Below are 21769 nucleotides of genomic sequence, written 5' to 3' on the forward strand. Positions count from 1 at the left end.
CAATTGAAAAATAAATTCTTCTCCCAGTACACAGGATAGTTGTAGTTGTGCAAATTAGGAGTTATGTCACTACCTGCCTTCTCTGTTTGTCAGTATGTCAACACGCACATTTCTGCACATTTTAGCTACTATTGTTAGTTTTTAATTTTTAATACTTGAATTCAGACAAGAGATTTCCTAATTTCTTTCTTTCTTTTTCTTTCTACTTTCTTTTAATTTCTTTCTTTTTTCTTTCTTTTTTTCTGTTCTTTTTCATTTCTTTCCTTCTTTCCTTTTACTTTTTGTAAGTTTTTTCTTGCCATTAATTTTATTTCATTTTCTTTACTTTTAATTGATTTTTCTTTTTTCTTCATTTTCATTTCTTTTTTTCTTTTTCATTTCTTTCCTTGTTTCTTTCTTCTATTTTTTTTTCTTGCCATTCATTTTATTTCATTATATTTTATGCCCTTTCTTTTTTCTTTCTTTACTTTTTATTTTTAATTTTTTCTTTCTTTTTTCTTTTCTTTTTCTCATTTATTCTCATTTCTTTTTTCCTTTTTTCTTTATTTTCATTTCTTTTTCTTTTTTTTCTCTTTTCCTTTTATCCTTCTTTCATTTTTTTTCTTTCCATTCATTTTATTAAATTTTTTCTTTTCTTTTTCTTTCTTTTCTTTTGTTTCTTTTCTTCTTTCTTTTTCTTTTTCTTTCTTTCTCTCTGTCTCTCTCTTTTTTTTGGTCATTAATCCTATATATTCTTCTGCATTTCAGCAATAATATTAGACTTGTCTCATGCCAACATTGACCTCTGGTGTCTTCTGGCAAACTAATGTCTCTCTCTCTCTCTCTCTCTCACAGCATCGAGTCTGAACATGTGCAGATCCAACAATGGTGGCTGCAGCAGTCTGTGTCTGCTCATACCGGGTGATCGCACTTGTGCTTGTGCAGATGACCAGATCTTGGACGTTGACAACAGAACCTGTAAAGGTAAAATATTTTGTTTTAGTACTATGGTACAATTGTAAAAAATTGGTAGAGTTGTGAACAATTAATTCCACTAACACTAAACTAATGGCTGACGTAGGACAACCTTCCAAAAATGTTTTATAATATTCCCTCAGCTGGATTTGTATATTAAAACAAAACTATTTTAGATGTAATTAATACAGAAATCATAAAATCCAGAGTGTCCACAAATGACTGGATTTGTTAGAACTGGACATGAATCCTCACACACTGGGTATCAGTCATACATTGTTTATGTTTAATGTTTAGTGATATGAAGCATTTTTGTCTGCCTCCACAGCGAATCCGTCCTACATGCCCCCACCTCAGTGCCAGCCCGGGGAGTTTGCCTGCAAGAACAACCGCTGTATCCAGGAGCGCTGGAAATGTGACGGAGACAACGACTGTCTGGACAACAGTGACGAGGCTGCTGAGCTGTGCCGTAAGACATCTTCTTATTCTCCTTACAGAAAATATGTTTAGCTATAAAATACACTGTATAGCCAAAAGTATGTTGACGCCTACTATTAGCTTGTTGAACATCCCATTTAAAAATGATTGCCATTAATATGATGTTGGTTCCATCTTTGCACTTATTACAACAACCTGACTTCCAAAAAGGCTTTCTCAAGATGTTTAAATGTTTCTGTGGGAATTTGTACTCATACAGACTAAAAAGCTGACATTGTATAAGAAGGCCTGGCTATCAGGACTTTACCCAAGGTTTATCATTAGGGTTAAGGTCATAAAGTTGTGTGACAGACTCAGCTAGTCAGATGTAACTTAAAACAAATAAACAATCCTGCGCGTTACAGACCAGCACACCTGCCCAGCCGACCGCTTCAAGTGCCAGAACAACCGCTGCATCCCCATGCGCTGGCTTTGCGACGGAGACAACGACTGCGGCAATGAAGAGGACGAGTCCAACAGCACCTGCTCAGGTAAAACACACACTGTGTTGTTACACTCTGTATAACATAGACGCTAGGGATGGCGATGAAGAGCTGTCATACCAGTCTGACTGGGTGGAGCTGAAAATGAACTGCACTCTTCCTGTCTGTGCCAGCTCGTACGTGCCCACCAAACCAGTACCCGTGCGCCAGCGGACGCTGCATTCCCAGCTCCTGGACCTGCGATCTGGATGACGACTGTGGGGATCGCTCTGATGAACCAGCTTCCTGTGGTAAGACTGTTTTTACCTCGCTCAGGATGCACAAGTGCTGCTGTTCGATACCCAGGTGGAGCCCTTGTCTGTGTGGGTTTCCTCCGGAAGCTCCGGTTTTCTCCAACAGTCTAAAGACAAGCAAGTGAGGTGATTTGGAGACGTGAACTAATGAATCTTGTGTAACCAGTAATTACCTGTCCTGTCATGAATGTAACCGAAGTAGGGCTGCCTCGATTATTCTATTGACTATTTGACCGATTAGTCGATTTATCTAAACGATTTATTTTTCTCCAAAAAAAATCACATTCAGCATCTCATTTAAGCTTTTTTTTTACATTTTAATAACAAATTGTATGCCATAAAAATAAGACCCAAAACGTAACCATGGTTTATAAATAGTGCAAAACTGTAGTTTTAAAGTGACAACACCATCGTGATCACTATGAAGGCTTCTTAGTGGCATATTAGTGCAATACAAAGAAATCCAAGTTGCTATTAAACCTTTTATCAAATTCTAATTAGTGCTTCATATTAAACAAGGTGCAACATGTTAATGTCATTCCATACGCAAAGCAACGTGCTTAAAATTATAGCAGAAATAAAATAGTTAGAAATAGACAGGTCTCGTCAAGTTCAACTTTCTTATGTACAGTAAAGACAGAATGAGACCAGATTCTAGCCAACACATTTACTCAAACTTACTTAATGAAAATTCTAAGGTAGCAGACAGAAAACTTTATGTCTTTAATAATAAGTTAACTTAATATTTTTAAAAACTGATCACGGCAGCCCTAAACCGAAGTGGGTAAGCCGACGTTTAAAACCTAATAATAAATACATAAATAAATAAAAGTTTTTGCGCTCTAATGCATTCTGTTTGTATTTTTCTCTCCTGGCTTTTAGCCTACCCGACCTGTTTCCCCACCACTCAGTTCACTTGTGCTAACGGACGCTGCATCAATGTTAACTGGAGATGTGATAACGGTGAGTAAACCTTCAACCTTTTTCACAGCTTATTCAAAATTGCTGTCATCTCTCACTTTCCATCCATGTTAAAATGCTGTTAAAATGTCCAGGGTGAAATTATTCACGTCAGTGTTTTTATTTATTTATTTAATAAGAAAAACATATAATCGGGTGGTGTAGCAGTCCCCATCACCCCATCACTACAAAGACCGGAGTTTGAGTCTCAGCTGTGCCAGTGACCAAGTTGGGTGTTGTGTCTGATGATTAGAGATTAGTATTAGTCTAGTCACTTCCTTGACCTTGTAACAGTGACTCCTGCTGTCTGGTCAAGCTGCTAGCACGAATGTTAAAAGAATGAAGGGAGAGCAGCTGACCAGTGTGAAGAAGTGACACTTTTATGTGTCAGAGGAGGCGTGTACAAACTCTCCAACAACTGGATTCGTCAAGGAATTGAGTATATAATGATTATTATTATTATTATTATATATCTTAATAAGAATGATACATATACGTGTGGATTGGACATCTTAAAAAATATGATGAAACTTGATGAAAACAAGAAGACAACTACGATGGGATAGGTTTTAATGAAACAGGCTTTTATAGCAGAGCATGCATGATTTACACTTACTTACCCAAAATGTGACCACAATGCCTAAATAAATCCTTAATAAAGATCCCAAATAAAGAAAACAACTGCTTCACATGAGACAAGTTTATTACTTTTTGGGATTCATGGCTTGAAATGAACTCGTGTAACCCGTAAAGGAATTATAAAAATCCAGAGTTGCTTAAGCGTTCTATATACAAAGTATTTTTCTAGTATTTCAGAGCCAAGTGTGATCTCGGAACATCATTCTTTTAACAGTTTGGTAATGAACTGCAGCGAGAACAGATTTTCCTATTAAAATCTGCCCCCCAATTTCCTGTAGTCTGTGCACTGGGGTAAAATCCACCACAGCACCGCATCACAAACTTCAGTGAACTTTAAAATGGATCTGTAACTAACAGCTAGGGATAGTTGTTTATGTACACTTATAAGTGACATGCCTGTCGTGGCAATCCAGGGATTTCTTTAACTGTTTTTTTTTTTTTGTTTCTGAATAATTAAAATATAATTTGTATGGTTATACATTATATATATATATATATATATATATATATATATATATATATATATATATATATATATATATATATATACTGTACATACATATATCATATATATATATACACACACACACAGTCTGTTTGAAAACCTAGTGAGCTGCCTTGCTGCCCACTGCCTAGGCAGCTGTCTTAAGTAGAGAGGATTCTAATAAGACATCAAACGTATAAGGCAGATTATTTAGACCCACTACTTAAAAAGCGATTATGGTGATTACGTCACCACAGTTTTTGCTAACACATTTAGCCTCAGGCCATGCAAGATAATGGGCTGAGGCGGCACAACCTGCTAGCCTGCCAGCTACCATCTCCCTCCATGTACCGAAAAATAATAAATTGTCACCTTCAAGCCTGAATTTGCAAATAAATGACATTGTCCGCCATATTTGTCATTTTTTGTAAGAACAGTTGTGCCGCACTGAATGCTGAAATTGCCTTCACCGCTAAGGAAGCATTGGATGCTCCATCATCATTCAGTCTGATTATTGCTTAGAATTAAGGCACCTCAGTTGGCAGCATTTAAAAGCATCTAAGAATCTAGACAGACGTCTTCTCAGGTGTGTGTAGGATGACGTAAATGCCTCTATGTAGAGAGATCACTAGGTTTTCAGACAGACCCATATTCATGTTATGTTTCAGTGTAGTGAAGTGTGTGTGTGTCTGTAGATAACGATTGTGGAGACAACAGTGACGAAGCAGGATGCAGTCACTCCTGCTCCAGCGTGCAGTTTAAATGCAACAGCGGCCGCTGCATCCCCGAGTACTGGACTTGCGATGGAGACAACGACTGCGGAGACAACAGCGACGAGAAAAGCGCCAACTGCACCAACCAGGGTAAGCGTCCAGGTCTGCAGAGGTTTTTTGCCAGGACATCTGGATTCTGTGCAGGCTCTTTATGCAGCAACATCTGGAAGCGCTGTGGTTTTATTTTGGAACTGTTTAATGGTGGAGTCTGATTCTGCTTCCTGAATCTTAATCTGGTTTCAGGCTCAGTTTTCTGGGGGGATGGGAGGGAGTATTTCAAAAATGTCGAACTGTCAGCACTAAAATACAGTTTCCTGTATAGTCTGAGGGTTGTTATTCCACAGTTATTCCACTGGAACTAGTAAAACTGTTAGCAATGGGTTTTACTTGAGAGAAAAAGTCCAGATATCTTTATCTCACTTTCTCAAAATTGGAAGTATTTAATGCAGAAAAGCAAAGAAGGGAGAAAACATTAGCCTAAATATTAGAACCACACCCTAAAATGCACACGGCAGGGCCTATTTCATTACAGTTGTGCCTGTCATAGTCAGAGATATATTAAATGTCAGGCTGGTGGCAGTTCATTGTAGTTCATTTGTTGAATGCAGCAGATATGATCAGCATAGATACCTGAGTGACTTAAAAAAAAAAAAAGACCAAATTGGACGCCCAGTTGATGCAGCAGGATATTCCACTAGCACACCAGCACTGGGATTCTGAACTCCCTGATTTTGAATATCAGCTCTGCTACTGTTTGGCTGGGCGCCCCCTAGCAGACAAGATTGGCCACTAAAGTGTGCTGGCTGGGAAAAGACCGGATTAAAAATGGGGTGGGGTCCTTACAGTATAAGGAGCCTGGTTAGTAGCCAAAGGCACCTGTACAGAAGAAAAGTGGGGGGTGGTGCGTGACTGTTCGTGCACAAATCTACCCATGTATGGGTGAATAAGAAGGGGTCGGTGGACTGTGCACACGTCGGTGGGGGTGTGTGTCAGGAAAATGTTCCCTACGCAGCGTAAGGCTAATTGGCTACGCTAAATTGGATGAAAAAAGGAGAAAATTCATAAAAAAAAGAAAAAGACCAAATTATTATGTCATGACTAGGTTGAAGTAACTCCAAAACAGCAAGGGGTGCTCGCAGGCAGCCACGTTGAGTACCCACCAGCAGTGGTCTGAGGAGGGACAATCCATGAACTGCTGCAGATCTTATAGGTGTATTATTTGAGTCATATCAGGTGACTGTGAAACCAACTAAAGTAAAATAACTTATTGTTTTGTAAATAAAACCAGTTGGAGATAACTGTACTTGACATGGACCATTATAAGAAACTGTGACCATAAAAAGTTCACATGGTCAGCAACAATCCTCAGATAGGCTGCCCCATTTGAACACTGTGTGATTGGTATTGGAAGGGCCCAGTTGTTGCCAGGGGAAAAAATTTTGCTGCACCAGTTTACCACATCACATTTATAAGTTTCACCTGTTTCCCTTTAAACACCATGATTTCTGCTGGCATAAACAAAATCACTAAAAGGACTCAATCAAACCATGTGATGTTTTCCCCCACAATTGTTTGTGTCAAGTTTCGTTGAGCCTGTACCCACTGTACCCTGGTTCTGGTGACAGGATTAAAATGTTGGGGTGTAATTACTCAACCTTTATTGTTTCTTTTTCCAGCCACACGACCACCTGGTGGCTGCCACTCGGACGAGTTTCAGTGCCGGATGGACGGTCAGTGTATCCCCATGCGCTGGCGCTGCGACGGCGACCCCGACTGCACGGACCTGACTGACGAGAAGCACTGCGAGGGCGTCACACGTACCTGCGATCCGTCCGCCAAGTTTGCCTGCAGAGACTCCGGTTTGTTAAATTCTGAGATTTTTAAGTGTGCAGTGCATGTTCTGAATCTACAGCTCAGTAGAAAAAACCATTAAAACATACACTGTATGGCCAAAAGTATTTGGACACCTGACCATGACCTTGTTGGGCATCCAATTTAAAAACAAATGACATTAAAATAGTGACCTCTGTGACCTTTTCACCAGATGATCACCAGATGAACTTTGTTGTATTAAACATACTTTACATTTACATTTTTGGCATTTAGCAGATGCTTTTTAACCAGCGCGACTTACAGTAGTGTGACAGTATATTGTCTAAGCAATTTGGGCCTTGCTTAAGGGCCCAACAGTGGCAACCTGGCAGTGGTGGGGCTTGGACCAGCAACCTTTGGCTTACTAGTCCAGCACCTTAACCACTAGGCTACAACTGTACTTTAAACACGACTTTAAAGTTTATTACATTAATGTAGCTCAGTATATTTTCAGTACATGATCAGAGCTCATTCTGACTGTTTCCTTCTGACTGCAGCTCGGTGTATCAGTAAAGCCTGGGTGTGTGATGGAGACAGTGACTGTGAGGATAACTCCGATGAAGAAAACTGCGAGGTGCTGATGTGCAAGCTCTCTCACCACGCGTGCGCCGGCAACGACTCCATCTGCCTCCCCGCCGAGAAGCTGTGTGACGGCAAAGACGACTGTCCCGACGGCTCGGATGAGAAACTCTGTGGTAAAACGATCAGCTGTTTCACCAGCCCTCCGTTCATCTGATCGTTTGCTTTTCTAGAATTTTCACTCAGGTTTTCTCTCTCTGTTCCACCACAGACTTGTGCTCAGCGGAAAACGGCGGTTGCAGCCATAACTGCACCATCGCGCCGGGAGAGGGGATCCTGTGCTCATGCCCGCCTGGCATGGAGCTCGGCTCCGACAACAAGACGTGCCAGATCCAGAGCTTCTGCGCCAAGCACCTGAAGTGTAGCCAGCGCTGCATTCAGGAAAAGGCGACCGTCAAGTGCGCCTGCTACGAGGGCTGGGCTCTGGAGCCGGACCACGAGAGCTGCAAGAGCACTGGTGAGAAAAGAGTTATACAAGAACCTGTTATCAACATGTCCTTTAATTAAGTTTGCTACACATTAAGTAGGACTTCCTGTCACATGGGGTCTGTTTGAAAACCTAGTGAGCTCTCTACATAGACGCATTTTACGTCATCCTACACTCTCCCGAGAAGAAGTCTGTCCAAATTCTTTGACATTTTAAAAATCCTGCCTACTGAGGTGCCTTAATTCTAAGCGATAATCTGACTGAATAATGAGAAAGCATCCGATGCTTCCTCAGCCGCAAAGGCAATCCCAGCATTCAGTGCGGCACAATTTTTCTCACTGAAAATTACAAATATGACAGACGAATGTGAAGCAACTAACAGAGTTTGTTTAAAATGTAAATAAATTCTCATTTATTTTCAATTTGTATAAAGGTGTACAAGTGTCATGCAATTTTGGGCTTGTCAGTGGCAGTTTGACCGCTTTCGGTACACAGAGGGAGACAATAGCTGGCATGCTAGTGGGTTGTGCCGCCTCAGCCAATTGGTTTAAATGGTCTTGAGGCTAACTGTGTTACCTTAGTAAGCTAAAGCTGCAGTCATGTGTGTCTAAATAATCTGCCTTATAAGTTCGATGTATTATTAGTATTCTCTCTATTTAGGCAGCTGCCCAAGTAGGCAGTAGGCAGCAAGGAAGCTCACTAGGTTTTCGGACAGACCGTTTCACGTTCTCTGTGTGTTTCAGATCCCTTCAAGCCGTTCATCATTTTCTCCAACCGGCACGAGATCCGCCGTATCGATCTATACAAGGGCGAGTTCAGTGTGCTGGTGCCCGGCCTAAGAAACACCATTGCCCTGGACTTCCATCTCAACCAGAGCTCCCTTTACTGGACCGATGTGGTGGAGGACAAGATCTACCGCGGCAAACTGTCTGAAAACGGAGGTGAGACACTGATTGGTTCAGAGCCCTCTTGCTTATTTGTTGATGTCATTATCAGAGTGAAAATAGTGCAGTTTGATCTGGCTGCTTTTGTCGCGGCCACACAGTACTAGGCTGTCATTACGGCAAACACACCTACTGCAGCTAACAAATCAATGAATTTTGTAAATGTCTCTTTTTGGTGCTGTGCTGTTGTATGTCCCTAACCTGTATTTAAACCCCCTTAATCTCCCAATCTAGTCATTTTGAATTTCCAATTGTGAATTTGCTGCTGCTTGCACAACCCTTGATCTGATCAAGAAGAGCCGGGTCACCACACACCTCCTCCGACACGTGTCCAATGTGCGGCTGCTTCTAATTACCTGCCCCTGTTGGGCTCCCACAGAGAGCTGCATCGCATACAGAGAGTCACTCTATGCTCCATGTGACTCCATCCCTAACCTCCATGCATCCTGTACATCGCATATCCCATTGGGAACTGGGAAGAGACCTCCATATAGATCTGTTTTCAACTACCTTTAGCCTGTGTTGGTTCTTTTGAGGTGGATGAGTCAAATATTTACGCAAAATGCTAAGGTCAACAGACGGGCATTACAAATAAAGTAGACCCAGGTGAGGAAGCTCCCACCACAAGTTACGCAAGCACTAGCAGTAAATCAACGACATCAATCACACTTAGAAAATACCAAGATATATACCTGGCCAAACTATTTCAAATCTAAGCCTGGCATCTTAGATAACATAAAAGATATGATGTATAAACATGTAAAATTACAGGAGGATTAGGAACAGATTTCTAATCATAGGAGGCCCAGGTACGACGTTTTGGAGAGAAAGTTATATACCTTTATTATAGATTCATGAGCGGTTCGGCCTAATGCAGGTTTTGAAATGTTGCTTATACACCGATCAGCCATAACATTAAAACCACCTCCTTGTTTCTACACTCACTGTCCATATTATTGCCTTCACTTACCATATAGGAGTACTTTGTAGTTCTACAATTACTGACTGTAGTCCGTCTGTTTCTCTGGATGCTTTGTTAGCCTGCTTTCATGCTGTTCTTTAATGGTCAGGACTCTCACAGGACCACCACAGAGCAGGTATTATTTGGGTGGTGAAGCATTCTCAGCACTGCAGTGGACCAACAGCAGCAATAGATGAGCGATCGTCTCTGACTTTACATTTACTAGGTGGACCAACTAGGTAGGAGTGTCTAATAGAATGGACAGTAAGTGGACACAGTATTTAAAAACTCCAGCAGTGCTGCTGTGTCTGATCCACTCATACCAGCACAACACACCACCACCATGTCAGTGTCACTGCAGTGCTGAGAATGATCTGCCACCTAAATAATACCTGCTCTGTGGTGGTCCTGTGGGGGTCCTGACCATTGAAGAACAGCAAGAATGGGGCTAAGAAAGCATGTAGAGAAATAGATGGACTACAGTCAGTAATTGTAGAACTACAAAGTGCTTCAATATGGTAAGTGGAACTGATAACATGGACAGTGAGTGTAGAAACAAGGAGGTGGTTTGAATGTTATGGCTGATGAGGGTATATATAAGATTTGAATGATAATGCAGTGTTAAGTTTTCCACCAAACTGGAGCTTATGGTTTTACAGAACAATTAGTGAAGCTACCCAACACATTCAGTGTAATCTTTGCTTTGGCTTTTAAAAATGAATGTTGTTTTACTGCTCTGCAAGCTGAAACCCGTTCCAGTGTTTAGCTAGAGGAGGTGTAAATCTGAAGCTTAGCACATGGAATACGTCACAACAGCTCATCCAAGCGATCTTGACCACAAATCTAATTTTCTAACTTTTTTTCAGGCTCACCTTTCAATTTCTAAAGAGTTCTATTAAATGCAGCGTCGACCGAGAGCGCAGCTGTTTCTTTTATTCTTCCCTTTCTCAAAAGAATTCTGCTCTCTGTTATGGTCTCTGTTGTCAATATCAAACTTGTGTGCTTTTTACTGTCGCTGATTTTTGCTGAAGAATAGGACTGGATAATAGCTTGTTGGAGATGAAGATTTAATCAGAGATAATAGGGTTTGTGGATTTAGCTGAAGGCTTTGTGCAGGTCTGAACAGAACCGCCTTTCATGTCTTTTTGGCCTTTTGTGGGACTTTATCATTTTACTCACATTATTGCTCAGTTTTACCCACAAAACATCAGCCTTTCATTCCCAAACTAGTGTGCCTGGAATTGTGGGACTGTCAGGCTGTGTGTGCAGAGCAGTTTGCAAAGCCTGTTGTCAAGAAAGTTGGAACGTTTTGTACAGTGCAATAAAACAAAGAATCTGGGATTTGTTCATTCTGGTCAATTTTTATTGATCTAATAAAACTTCAAAGCGATGACTTTTCATGTTTTGGCAGCCCAGCATATGCTGTATTTTAAAATTATGAAGACATTTCAATTTAAATAAGAGTAAAAAGTGCAATATATACAAGTTCAAGATCATTTTAAAACATTCCACAGTAACAAGTGAAGCAATCATAATTAAGTAGAAAGGAGGGCAGTGTTAGCTCAGTGGTTAAGGTACTGGACTAATCAGAAGGTTGCCAGTTCAAGCCCCATCACTGCCAAGTTGCCATCGTTGGGCCCATAAGCTCAAATCGTGTTGTCATTGTAAGTCGCTTTGGATAAAAGCGTCTGTTAAATGCTGCAAATGTAAATGGATCCACCAAATGGACTCAGCAAAGTATAAAAGTATTTCTTGAACTTTAATGTTTGTGTGAGTAACCTTTTAATAATAAAATAATTCTTTATAAATAACATTAGTGTTTCTGGGCCTCTTTGATAAATATATTCAAATTTATTTTGGCTTTTTGTGTAGCTCTGACCAGTTTCGAGGTGGTGATCCAGTACGGCCTGGCCACTCCTGAGGGTTTGGCAGTGGACTGGATCGCTGGAAACATCTACTGGGTGGAGAGCAACTTGGACCAAATCGAAGTGGCCAAGCTGGACGGCACCATGCGCACCACGCTGCTCGCTGGCGAGGTGGAACACCCACGAGCCATCGCTCTTGACCCTCGAGATGGGTGAGATATAAATCTTTAAATGCATACAGAGTATGACAAACATATTGTGTACTTACTTACTATACGAGGAACATAAACCAGTTTACAGAAGCACAACTAAAAATCTCAAATGTTTTTTTTCCAGCATCTTGTTCTGGACTGACTGGGATGCCAGTTCACCCAGGATCGAGGCCGCTTCCATGAGTGGAGATGGACGACGAACCATCCACAGAGAAACGGGCAGTGGAGGCTGGCCTAACGGACTAACTGTCGACTACCTAGAGCGACGTATTCTGTGGATTGATGCCAGGTGCCCATACATACACATAACACACAGTACCTATTTACATAAGACTGAAGTGACTGTAGTGGCAATGATTGCTAGAATATTCCAGTGGTTGTTTGTGGGAGTTTTTTTTTTTTTTTTTTTTTTTTTTACCTTTACGCAGCAGCAAATTATTGTGGTCCACATACCTGAATTGGCAAAGTTTTTATGCCCTTTCTGACGCAACCAATGTATAGATGCCCAACCGGCCCATAGCAAGACTAGATTTGAACCCTCGATAACATAAGAAGTGGGCTGGCATATTTTACTGCTGCACCGTTTTACCTCCTACCATTGGACATCATCTTATATCTAAAAATATTGATGTTTGTTTGACCGGTTTAAAATTTGTATCTTTTTTGATGATATCCTTAACTACACCACTTAAGGTTTTGTAATCTCGCTACTTAATGACATCCTTTCACAACAACGACTTCTCTCCAGGTCTGATGCCATCTACTCGGCTGCCTACGATGGTTCTGGCCTGATCGAGGTTCTCCGTGGACACGAATACCTGTCGCACCCGTTTGCAGTCACCATGTACGGCGGTGAGGTGTACTGGACGGACTGGCGCACTAACACGCTGGCTAAAGCAAACAAGTGGACAGGACACAACGTCACCGTGGTGCAGAGGACCAACACGCAGCCGTTCGATCTGCAGGTCTACCACCCATCCAGACAGCCTATGGGTTAGTACTGCTCTTCTTGCGCTCAGTCACAGCACTCAGTCACAGCACTGAATAGTCATGTCTAGGCAAACTATTTCAAATTGAAGCCTGGCGTCTTAAATAACAATAAAGATATGATGTATGAACATGTAAAATTACGGGAGGATTAGAAACAGGTTTCTAATCGGTGGAGGTGCAGGTGGGATGTTTTGGAGTTAGCGAGGTGTGATTAAGATGGTTTGGTCATAATGCAGAGGAGGGATGAGAGTTCTATCAGGAGAAGAGTGCTGAGGATGGCAGCAAGTAGGAGGAGAAGAAGGCCTCTCTAGAGGAGCTTTATGAATTATGAGGAATGATAGCGACCACTAACTAGAACAGCCAAAAGAAGAAAAGTGGATTGATTTCTTTGAATTTGTGCTTTGGAGCTAAAGTCAGTATATAAGCCACATACATACACTATATGGACAAGAGTACTGGGACACTTGACCATGAACTTGTTTGACATCCCATTCCAAAACCATGGGCATTAATATTAAATTGCTCCCTCTTTATTTTGTACCTTTTGAAATCATCCACACTTTGGCAACTTAGGTTTTGCCCAGAAAAAAACTAAAAGAACAATCACTGCATGGCAATCAAGTTGCATTAAAAATTCATGCAAATACCAGGTCTCCACTTTGAGCCTCTGTGACTTACCCCACTCATAAGTAATGTTGGTTTTCGTTTCCATTTTGGACATATACCATTTTTTTTATTACACTGGCGCTGCATGCTTGGCATCTATGTTTTGTATGGCCGAGATTGGCCACAGCCTACCAATCACCTCGTTTAACACGGTTGACAGTTTAATCCAGTATTCATCTGCCACTTGTGCTGGCGAGACTCCACCAAAAAATGGGCATCTCTGTTGCAACAGCATGAAGGTGGCCCTCAATTTGGCCTTTCTTTCCTAAGACAAGCCAATTGTGTATGTAGAGCGTCTCAGACGTGCGCCTGTCTTCATGGTAATTGGCAATCATGTTGGACCACTGTAGTGTGTTGATCAGTTACTTAAACCCATACAACCATATCAGTTGATCCAGGAGCCATGGCTGTAAACATTGTTCCAGTTTTCTGGTACAAAAGTTTCTGTTGGTTTGGGCAGCAAAAAAGCCATGTATCAACAATCCCAGATCTAATTTAGATATCAAACTTAAGGGTTTATATTGACCTTCTCATTCTTCTCCACAGCTCCTAACCCTTGTGCTGCTAATGGCGGGAAGGGCCTGTGCTCTCACCTGTGCCTTATCAACTACAATCAGACGTTCTCCTGTGCCTGCCCCCACCTCATGAAGCTGCATACTGACACACACACCTGCTATGGTAAGCTGGGATTGTTCACTAATGCAGATGAGTAATACACAATAAAATAGCAAGAAAAATATACACATTTATTTATTGTAGCCACCGTGCCAACTGTCTGCCTTTTTATACTCAGGTTTATCTTATGCTTTTGTTTGAGATCTTTAGGCATCCATCGCTTTATTGTTTCTACTCTCCTCTGACACTCATGTCCCAAATGGTTTATGTTCTGCAGTGTGTAATGTGGATTCTGCTTTTTCAGACAGCTCAGTATTTTGTATTCAGCACTGTGGCCTGTGCTGGCCAGGTCAGGGTTTTTTATCCTGCAGGGTGTCAATAGTGTGCTGCTACACTGAATCGAGCCGACTGTTTAATATTCTGCCAGCGAACCTGCCTTCCCCCCTGCACCACTGTTCAGGATTTTGTAACCGACCTCTACTTTGGCATTGTAAAACAGCAGGCTGATCAAAATTAATTGTTTTAAGGCATACCGTAGAATTTAAATCTGCCCATGGGCCAGTATTATCATATGTAAAATATCCACATGGTACCTCTAATCATTTTTTTTGAATAGTTTCAAATTCAAACCCCTGACCATGAGCTTGATCATCACAATCAGAAACCATGGGCATTAATAAGGAGCTGACCACCCACTGTGGCCATTCATGAGATTTTGGAGTGTGGCTTTGGGAACTGATGCTAGACTAAAGTGCCTTGCTTGCAACTGTAAGGTTGAGGTCAGTGCTCTGTGTAGGCCATTTGAAGTTCCTTTACACCGAACTTGTAGGACCTGTAATATCTTAATGAACCTCACATTTCAGTATGAGTACAGTCATGCTAGGACAGAAATAATTTTGCTACCTTGAATATTTCCCTAAATTATAGAAGTTTTTCTTTGCTTTGTGAAGATTTTGGTTTCCTGTCACACGATGGCTGTTTTATTTAGCACACTTATTAAAACTCTTTGTTTCTGTTATTTCCCTGCACGCAGAGTCTCGCCAGTTCTTGCTCTATGCCCGTCAGATTGAGATCAGAGGGGTGGATATTCAGAACCCCTATTATAACTACATTATCTCATTTACCGTGCCTGTAATTGATAATGTAACTGCAGTGGATTATGACGCCCAGGAGCAGCGCATCTACTGGTCCGATGTGCGCACTCAGATGATCAAAAGAGCCTTTATTAATGGGACCGGGGTGGAGACCGTGGTCTCAGCTGGTAAGCTTTATCTTAAGCCATAACATTTCACTAGGTTCACCTCTGTCTAGCTGAACTGTGATGAATCTTTTTTGTTTTGCTGTTTTTTTTCTTTCTTTTTTTTAGATATTCCCAATGCTCAAGGCCTTGCTGTGGACTGGATATCTAGGAACCTGTTCTGGACCAGCTATGATGCCAGCAAGAAGCAGATCAATGTGGCCCGGCTAGACGGCTCCTTTAAGAACTCGGTCATCCATGGACTGGACAAGCCACACTGCTTGGTGGTACATCCCATGCTTGGGTTAGTTTGAACACTTTGAACTTGTTGAATATTGTAGAAAGGTGTCTGAATACTTTCCAAATCTGCCTAACCCTAACCCTTGCAATTGGGAAGTGCACTAGTCAGTGCGCTCTTAGTACCAGTCCCAAGCCTGAATAAAATATGGAGCGTTGTGTCAGGAAGGGCATCTGGTGTAAAAAAAAAAAAAAAGGTGCCAGAGTATACAGGTATACAGTCCAGACTATAGTCTGCTGTGGCGATCCTTTAATACGGGAGTAGCTGAAAGAAAAAGAAGATACCAATTATAAGGGACGGTGGTAGCCTAGGGCTTTGGGCTATCAACTGAAAGACTTCGAATCCCAGCTCTGCCATGCATCCACTGTTGGGCCCTTGAGCAAGGCACTTAACCCTCTCTGCTCCAGGCCAGTGATAGCTCAGTGGTTAAGGTACTGGACTAGTAAACAGAAGGTTGCCGGTTCAAGCCCCGCCACCACCAAGTTGCCACTGTTGGGTCCCTGAGCAAGGCCCTTAACCCTCAATTGCTCATTGTGTAAGTCGCTTTGGATAAAAGCGTCTGCTAAATGCTGAAAATGTAAATGCTCCAGGGGCATCGTACAATGGCTGACCCTGCGCTCTGACCCCAGCTTCCAAACAAGCTGGGATGTGAGAAGAAAGAATTTCGTTGTATATGTATATATGACAAAGGTATTCTATTCTATTCTAATCTATTCTGTAAGCAGATTAACAGATACTCATTACATAAAAAGAAAATCAATCACAGTTATGCGTCATATTTTTAACACAAAAGTTAATCACCTTTCAGTTCAGTCAGTAATATACCACAGTCAGTGCAGATTTTTATGACATCTGTGATGAGACGAGCATGTTAACTGCCTTACAAATGTAACATCACAAATGTAACCATTAAATATTCCAATGTGTTTCTCATTACCAAAAAAAGAGTGGGTGGGATTGTTGTCTTGTTGTGGTGGAAGTGGAAAAAAGAGCTCTGGGGTGGGAAGTGGGGGGGATGTTGCAAAGAAAATAGTCCACATCTGTCCCAGTGTGAAGCAGAGGGATCTCTAAACACATTACACCCTCGTTGTTGATTAGGTTCCTCTAACAGCACACCCCGCCATGCTTTCTTATTTTCTTATCGTCCGTCTTATGTTTTGTAGAAATTCAACTATATTTTTACAGCATGTTGCTCAACACTTTTACACAATGTGTTTCTGACTCAGTCAAAAAAAAACATGCATTTCTCAGCTTGCCAGCATTTAGTTTGTACAAACAACAAAATGTGTTTTAGTTTCCAGGAAATTTAGCTGGTTTTGAGATTGAAAAAATCTGTTTTTAGCTAGACTTGAACTGGAGTCTCTGTGGTGCCACCAGTTTGGTCGGGTCCTCTGTTTTAGGGCTCTCCATAGAATCTGCTGCTGGCTGGTTTAAAGAAGCAACTGGCAGCTTTGCATGTGTTGGTTCAGGACGGTTGGTCTCTGGGCAACAAGGGTAACCAAATTTAGCATTAGCACTTTAGTACAGTACAGGTCACTTGGCAGTGGAAACAATAAAGAAATGTGGGATCATGTGTTTAAAACTAAAAGTGTTAGATGTCTTGCTCAAGGGCCCAACAGTGGACAGTTTGGCTTAACCACCAAACTTCCACTGCCCTCTTGTTTTCTTATTCCAGTGTCCAGAGCCTGAATGAACCACACAGACTGGGTTTGTTGTCAGGTCCAACTTTTTTGAGGCTAAGAATAAACGTAGCTTGTGATTGACACTAAGGTTTAAATCCCATTTGTGCAAATTCTAAGCAGGTACCACAAACCATACAGCTGAAACCTTTGGTACTCGATCATCTACTTGGTGACTGATGTAAAAAGCAGGTCCAGTTTCCTGCCGCTAATAGTTCCGGTACATTGTGTTAAGAGTAATAGAGTAAAGGGTGGGGGTTTTTTTCACTTTTTGTATCTATGCTTTCTTTTTTTTTTTTTTTTTTTAGCTGTCTTTGAAAATGGCATTTAAAAGGAGCAGATGTCCTGGCCATGTGCTTCTGTTTTCCAAAGAATCTGAGTGACTTTAATTAAGCAGGAACCTTTGTGAGGAGAGATGAGAGAACAGTACCATGTGGTTTGTTCTTAAAGAAACGGAGCCCAAAGCTTTGAAGTTAAAAAGAAAGGCACTTTTACTGCTTAGAAGCCTTTTTTGTTTGTTTTTATTGGGGGGGGGGGGGGGGGGGGGGGTGCTGGACTTACCCTGTGTAAATTACACTCATGGAGGAGTCTTGGAGGTCAGAAATGGGGACACTTCCCACCCCCACGCCTGGCGAGGAGCAGCAGTTTCCTGTACCCTGGTTTTAGTGACAGGGCTCATTGTGGAACTGATCTGATTTGTGTCTGTTGGTTGTTGTTTTTTTCCTCCCTACAAGCTTAGGGTTATTTACAATGGGAAACAGGGACATCAAATGATTGGCAACGCTGTGATGGATTGACACCCTGTCCAGGGTATTCCTGCCTTGTGCCCATTGTTTCTTGCTAGAACTGGACCCACCACAGACCTGACCAGGGTAAAGAAGTTGGTGGAAATAAATAAGAAAAAACTGGGCGCACGGCAAGAATACCCTCAACACAGTGCCAATCCATCACAGGGCTTCAGCCACTTCCTCCACTCTGATGCCCAGTAGGCTGATAGCACCGCCGAGATTCTAATCCTGATGACACCGTCACTCAAACAATAGAGTATTCGTACCTACTGGGGAAAAAGAAATGCTGACTAGTAGTTGTATGATGTGCGTATGAGTTATGTTGTTTAGTGTAGTGCTGGAAACAAATGTGGTTTTGTTTATTCAACAACAAATAAAAATAAAAGGAAAAAATGTCATTAAAACATTAAAAGCCTTCATGTAGCACAAACATGTTGTTTTCAGAAAGCTGTACTGGACGGATGGTGACAACATCAGCATGGCCAACACTGATGGCAGCAACCAGTCTTTACTCTTCACCGATCAGAAGGGACCTGTGGGTGAGTAACCAGTTAAAATGACTGTTCTGGGCATTTCATGCACTACCCACTGAGTTCTCAACCTGGCCGGTTTCCTGAACAGGCACAATTAGTTGTTCCTGAGTGAGGAAAAAGGTTAAATTGTTGTCGTAAGGACCCTTGATTTTTAGTTCATAATCTGTAGACATGCAGTGATTGGCTGTATGCATCTACAGTATATTGACTTTAATCAATGAAACAAATATTTTTTTAAGTTGTCCCACCCAGTAAATTTGTTTTAGGTAAGCTCTCCTCAGCTACCCATAATGCAGTTTAAACAGTCAAGCCAAAATTCTACAAGTAGACACATTTATAATGTAGTATAGAATTAAAAAATAAATATTTAAAGATCATTTACATTATTATTATTTTTTCACTTTCCTGTTAGTCATAAATCTCTATTTCGAGTTTGGGTCTCTTTGCTTTCTTCTAAATGTTGTGTACCAGTTACTCAGCAGCATTGCTGTTCTTTGTAAAATCACATCTTCTGTACTGATGCTGACACACTAGCACCATCTACAGGTAGCTCAGTCAATTCCTAATTATTATTATTATTATGATTATTATTATTATTATTTTTATCATTGTTGTTGTTATTATCACTTGGTGACTGGATGCTGTAGTAGGAATTGAATTATCAGGAGTCTGAATAGCAACTTAAGGGGGAATTTAAATTTACCATAAAAATATACAGTGCCTTGCAAAAGTATTCAGCCCCCTTGAACTTTTCAACCTTTTGCCACATTTCAGGCTTCAAACATAACGATATGAAATTGTAATTTTTTGTGAAGAATCAACAACAAGTGGGACACAATCGTGAAGTGGAACGAAATGTATTGGATATTTTAAACTTTTTTTAGAAATAAAAAACTGAAAAGTGGGGCGTGCAATATTATTCAGCCCCCTTGCGTTAATACTTTGTAGCGCCACCTTTTGCTGCGATTACAGCTGCAAGTCGCTTGGGGTATGTCTCTATCAGTTTTGCACATCGAGAGACAGAAATTTTTGCCCATTCTTCCTTGCAAAACAGCTCGAGCTCAGTGAGGTTGGATGGAGAGCGTTTGTGAACAGCAGTTTTCAGCTCTTTCCACAGATTCTCGATGGGATTCAGGTCTGGACTTTGACTTGGCCATTCTAGCACCTGGATACGTTTATTTGTGAACCATTCCATTGTAGATTTTGCTTTATGTTTTGGATCATTGTCTTGTTGGAAGATAAATCTCCGTCCCAGTCTCAGGTCTTTTGCAGACTGCAACAGGTTTTCTTCCAGAATGGTCCTGTATTTGGCTCCATCCATCTTCCCATCAATTTTAACCATCTTCCCTGTCCCTGCTGAAGAAAAGCAGGCCCAAACCATGATGCTGCCACCACCATGTTTGACAGTGGGGATGGTGTGTTCAGGGTGATGAGCTGTGTTGCTTTTACGCCAAACATAACGTTTTGCATTGTGGCCAAAAAGTTCGATTTTGGTTTCATCTGACCAGAGCACCTTCTTCCACATGTTTGGTGTGTCTCCCAGGTGACTTTTTATAGATATCTTTGAGAAATGGCTTTCTTCTTGCCACTCTTCCATAAAGGCCAGATTTGTGCAGTGTACGACTGATTGTGTCCTATGGACAGAGTCTCCCACCTCAGCTGTAGATCTCTGCAGTTCATTCAGAGTGATCATGGGCCTCTTGGCTGCATCTCTGATCAGTCTTCTCCTTGTTTGAGCTGAAAGTTTAGAGGGACGGCCGGGTCTTGGTAGATTTGCAGTGGTCTGATACTCCTTCCATTTCAATATGATCGCTTGCACAGTGCTCCTTGAGATGTTTAAAGCTTGAGAAATCTTTTTGTATCCAAATCCGGCTTTAAACTTCTCCACAACAGTATCTCGGACCTGCCTGGTGTGTTCCTTGGTCTTCATGATGCTCTCTGCGCTTTAAACAGAACTCTGAGACTGTCACAGAGCAGGTGCATTTATTTGATTACTTGATTACACACAGGTGGATTCTATTTATCACCATCAGTCATTTAGGTCAACATTGGATCATTCAGAGATCCTCACTGAACTTCTGGAGTGAGTTTGCTGCACTGAAAGTAAAGGGGCTGAATAATATTGCACGCCCCACTTTTTAGTTTTTTATTTCTAAAAAAAGTTTAAAATATCCAATACATTTCGTTCTACTTCACGATTGTGTCCCACTTGTTGTTGATTCTTCACAAAAAATTACAATTTCATATCGTTATGTTTGAAGCCTGAAATGTGGCAAAAGGTTGAAAAGTTCAAGGGGGCTGAATACTTTTGCAAGGCACTGTATAGGGAAGTGGTAGTTTAGCAGTTAAGGTACTGGGACTGGTAATGATCAAGCCCCACCACCAACAAGTTGCCACTGTTAAGCCCCTGAGCAAGACCCTTAACCTTCCATTACTCAAATTGTGTTCAGTTACTTTGATTATAAGCTTCTGCCAAGTGCTGTAAATGTACTGATTGTGGGGCTCTCGGCTGGAACACGCTGTTTCAAGGTTCGAATCCTCAGCTGTGCTATCGGCCGGTTGAGCATCTAGGGAAGCCGAACCCACCGCAAACCTGACCAGGATAAAGGGGTAGTAAAGACATGAAAATGAAATCGAGTATCGTTTATCTGGACTGATTGCCTTTGTTATGCCTTTTGCTTCCCAGGACTTTCTATTGATTTCGATGAGGAGAAGCTTTACTGGATCAGCTCAGGAAACAGCACCATAAACCGCTGCAAGTTTGACGGCACTGGCCTGGAGATCATGGAAGGAGTGAAGGGAAAACTGACCAGAGCCACGGCTCTTGCCATTATGGGTGAGAGACCACAAATTATTAGATTTTTTTAATACTACTTCAATATTAATAATAATTTTCAGCTACTGGAAAATAAAACCTGTGCTCTATATTTATACAATACACTACATGGACAAAAGTATGTGGACATCTGGCCATGAGCTTGCTGGACATTCCTTTCCAAACCAATGGGCAGTGATATGGAGTCCCAAACTCCATCTTCACCCAATCACCCTTTCTTTAACAGCCACCAATAGTTTGAAAT

The 21769-nt window shown here is 41.4% G+C and overlaps 1 protein-coding gene across 1 annotated transcript in view; it reads left to right on the top strand.

The window, feature by feature from the left end:
* lrp1ab (low density lipoprotein receptor-related protein 1Ab) overlaps positions 1-21769 on the top strand; it is a 146247-nt gene that overhangs the window by 83308 nt on the left and 41170 nt on the right. The window contains exons 15-32 of the mRNA XM_063016137.1: positions 835-963; positions 1283-1423; positions 1797-1922; positions 2048-2164; positions 3050-3130; positions 4946-5113; positions 6700-6882; positions 7393-7590; positions 7686-7931; positions 8645-8842; positions 11679-11883; positions 12008-12172; positions 12632-12876; positions 14086-14217; positions 15188-15415; positions 15521-15695; positions 18601-18695; positions 21376-21525. Coding sequence (XP_062872207.1) covers positions 835-963; positions 1283-1423; positions 1797-1922; positions 2048-2164; positions 3050-3130; positions 4946-5113; positions 6700-6882; positions 7393-7590; positions 7686-7931; positions 8645-8842; positions 11679-11883; positions 12008-12172; positions 12632-12876; positions 14086-14217; positions 15188-15415; positions 15521-15695; positions 18601-18695; positions 21376-21525 — 2982 coding nt within the window. The remainder of the gene's footprint in view (positions 1-834; positions 964-1282; positions 1424-1796; positions 1923-2047; positions 2165-3049; positions 3131-4945; positions 5114-6699; positions 6883-7392; positions 7591-7685; positions 7932-8644; positions 8843-11678; positions 11884-12007; positions 12173-12631; positions 12877-14085; positions 14218-15187; positions 15416-15520; positions 15696-18600; positions 18696-21375; positions 21526-21769) is intronic.

The sequence above is a fragment of the Trichomycterus rosablanca genome, chromosome 19 (assembly GCF_030014385.1).
Source record: "Trichomycterus rosablanca isolate fTriRos1 chromosome 19, fTriRos1.hap1, whole genome shotgun sequence".
In the NCBI taxonomy this organism is placed as follows: domain Eukaryota; kingdom Metazoa; phylum Chordata; class Actinopteri; order Siluriformes; family Trichomycteridae; genus Trichomycterus; species Trichomycterus rosablanca.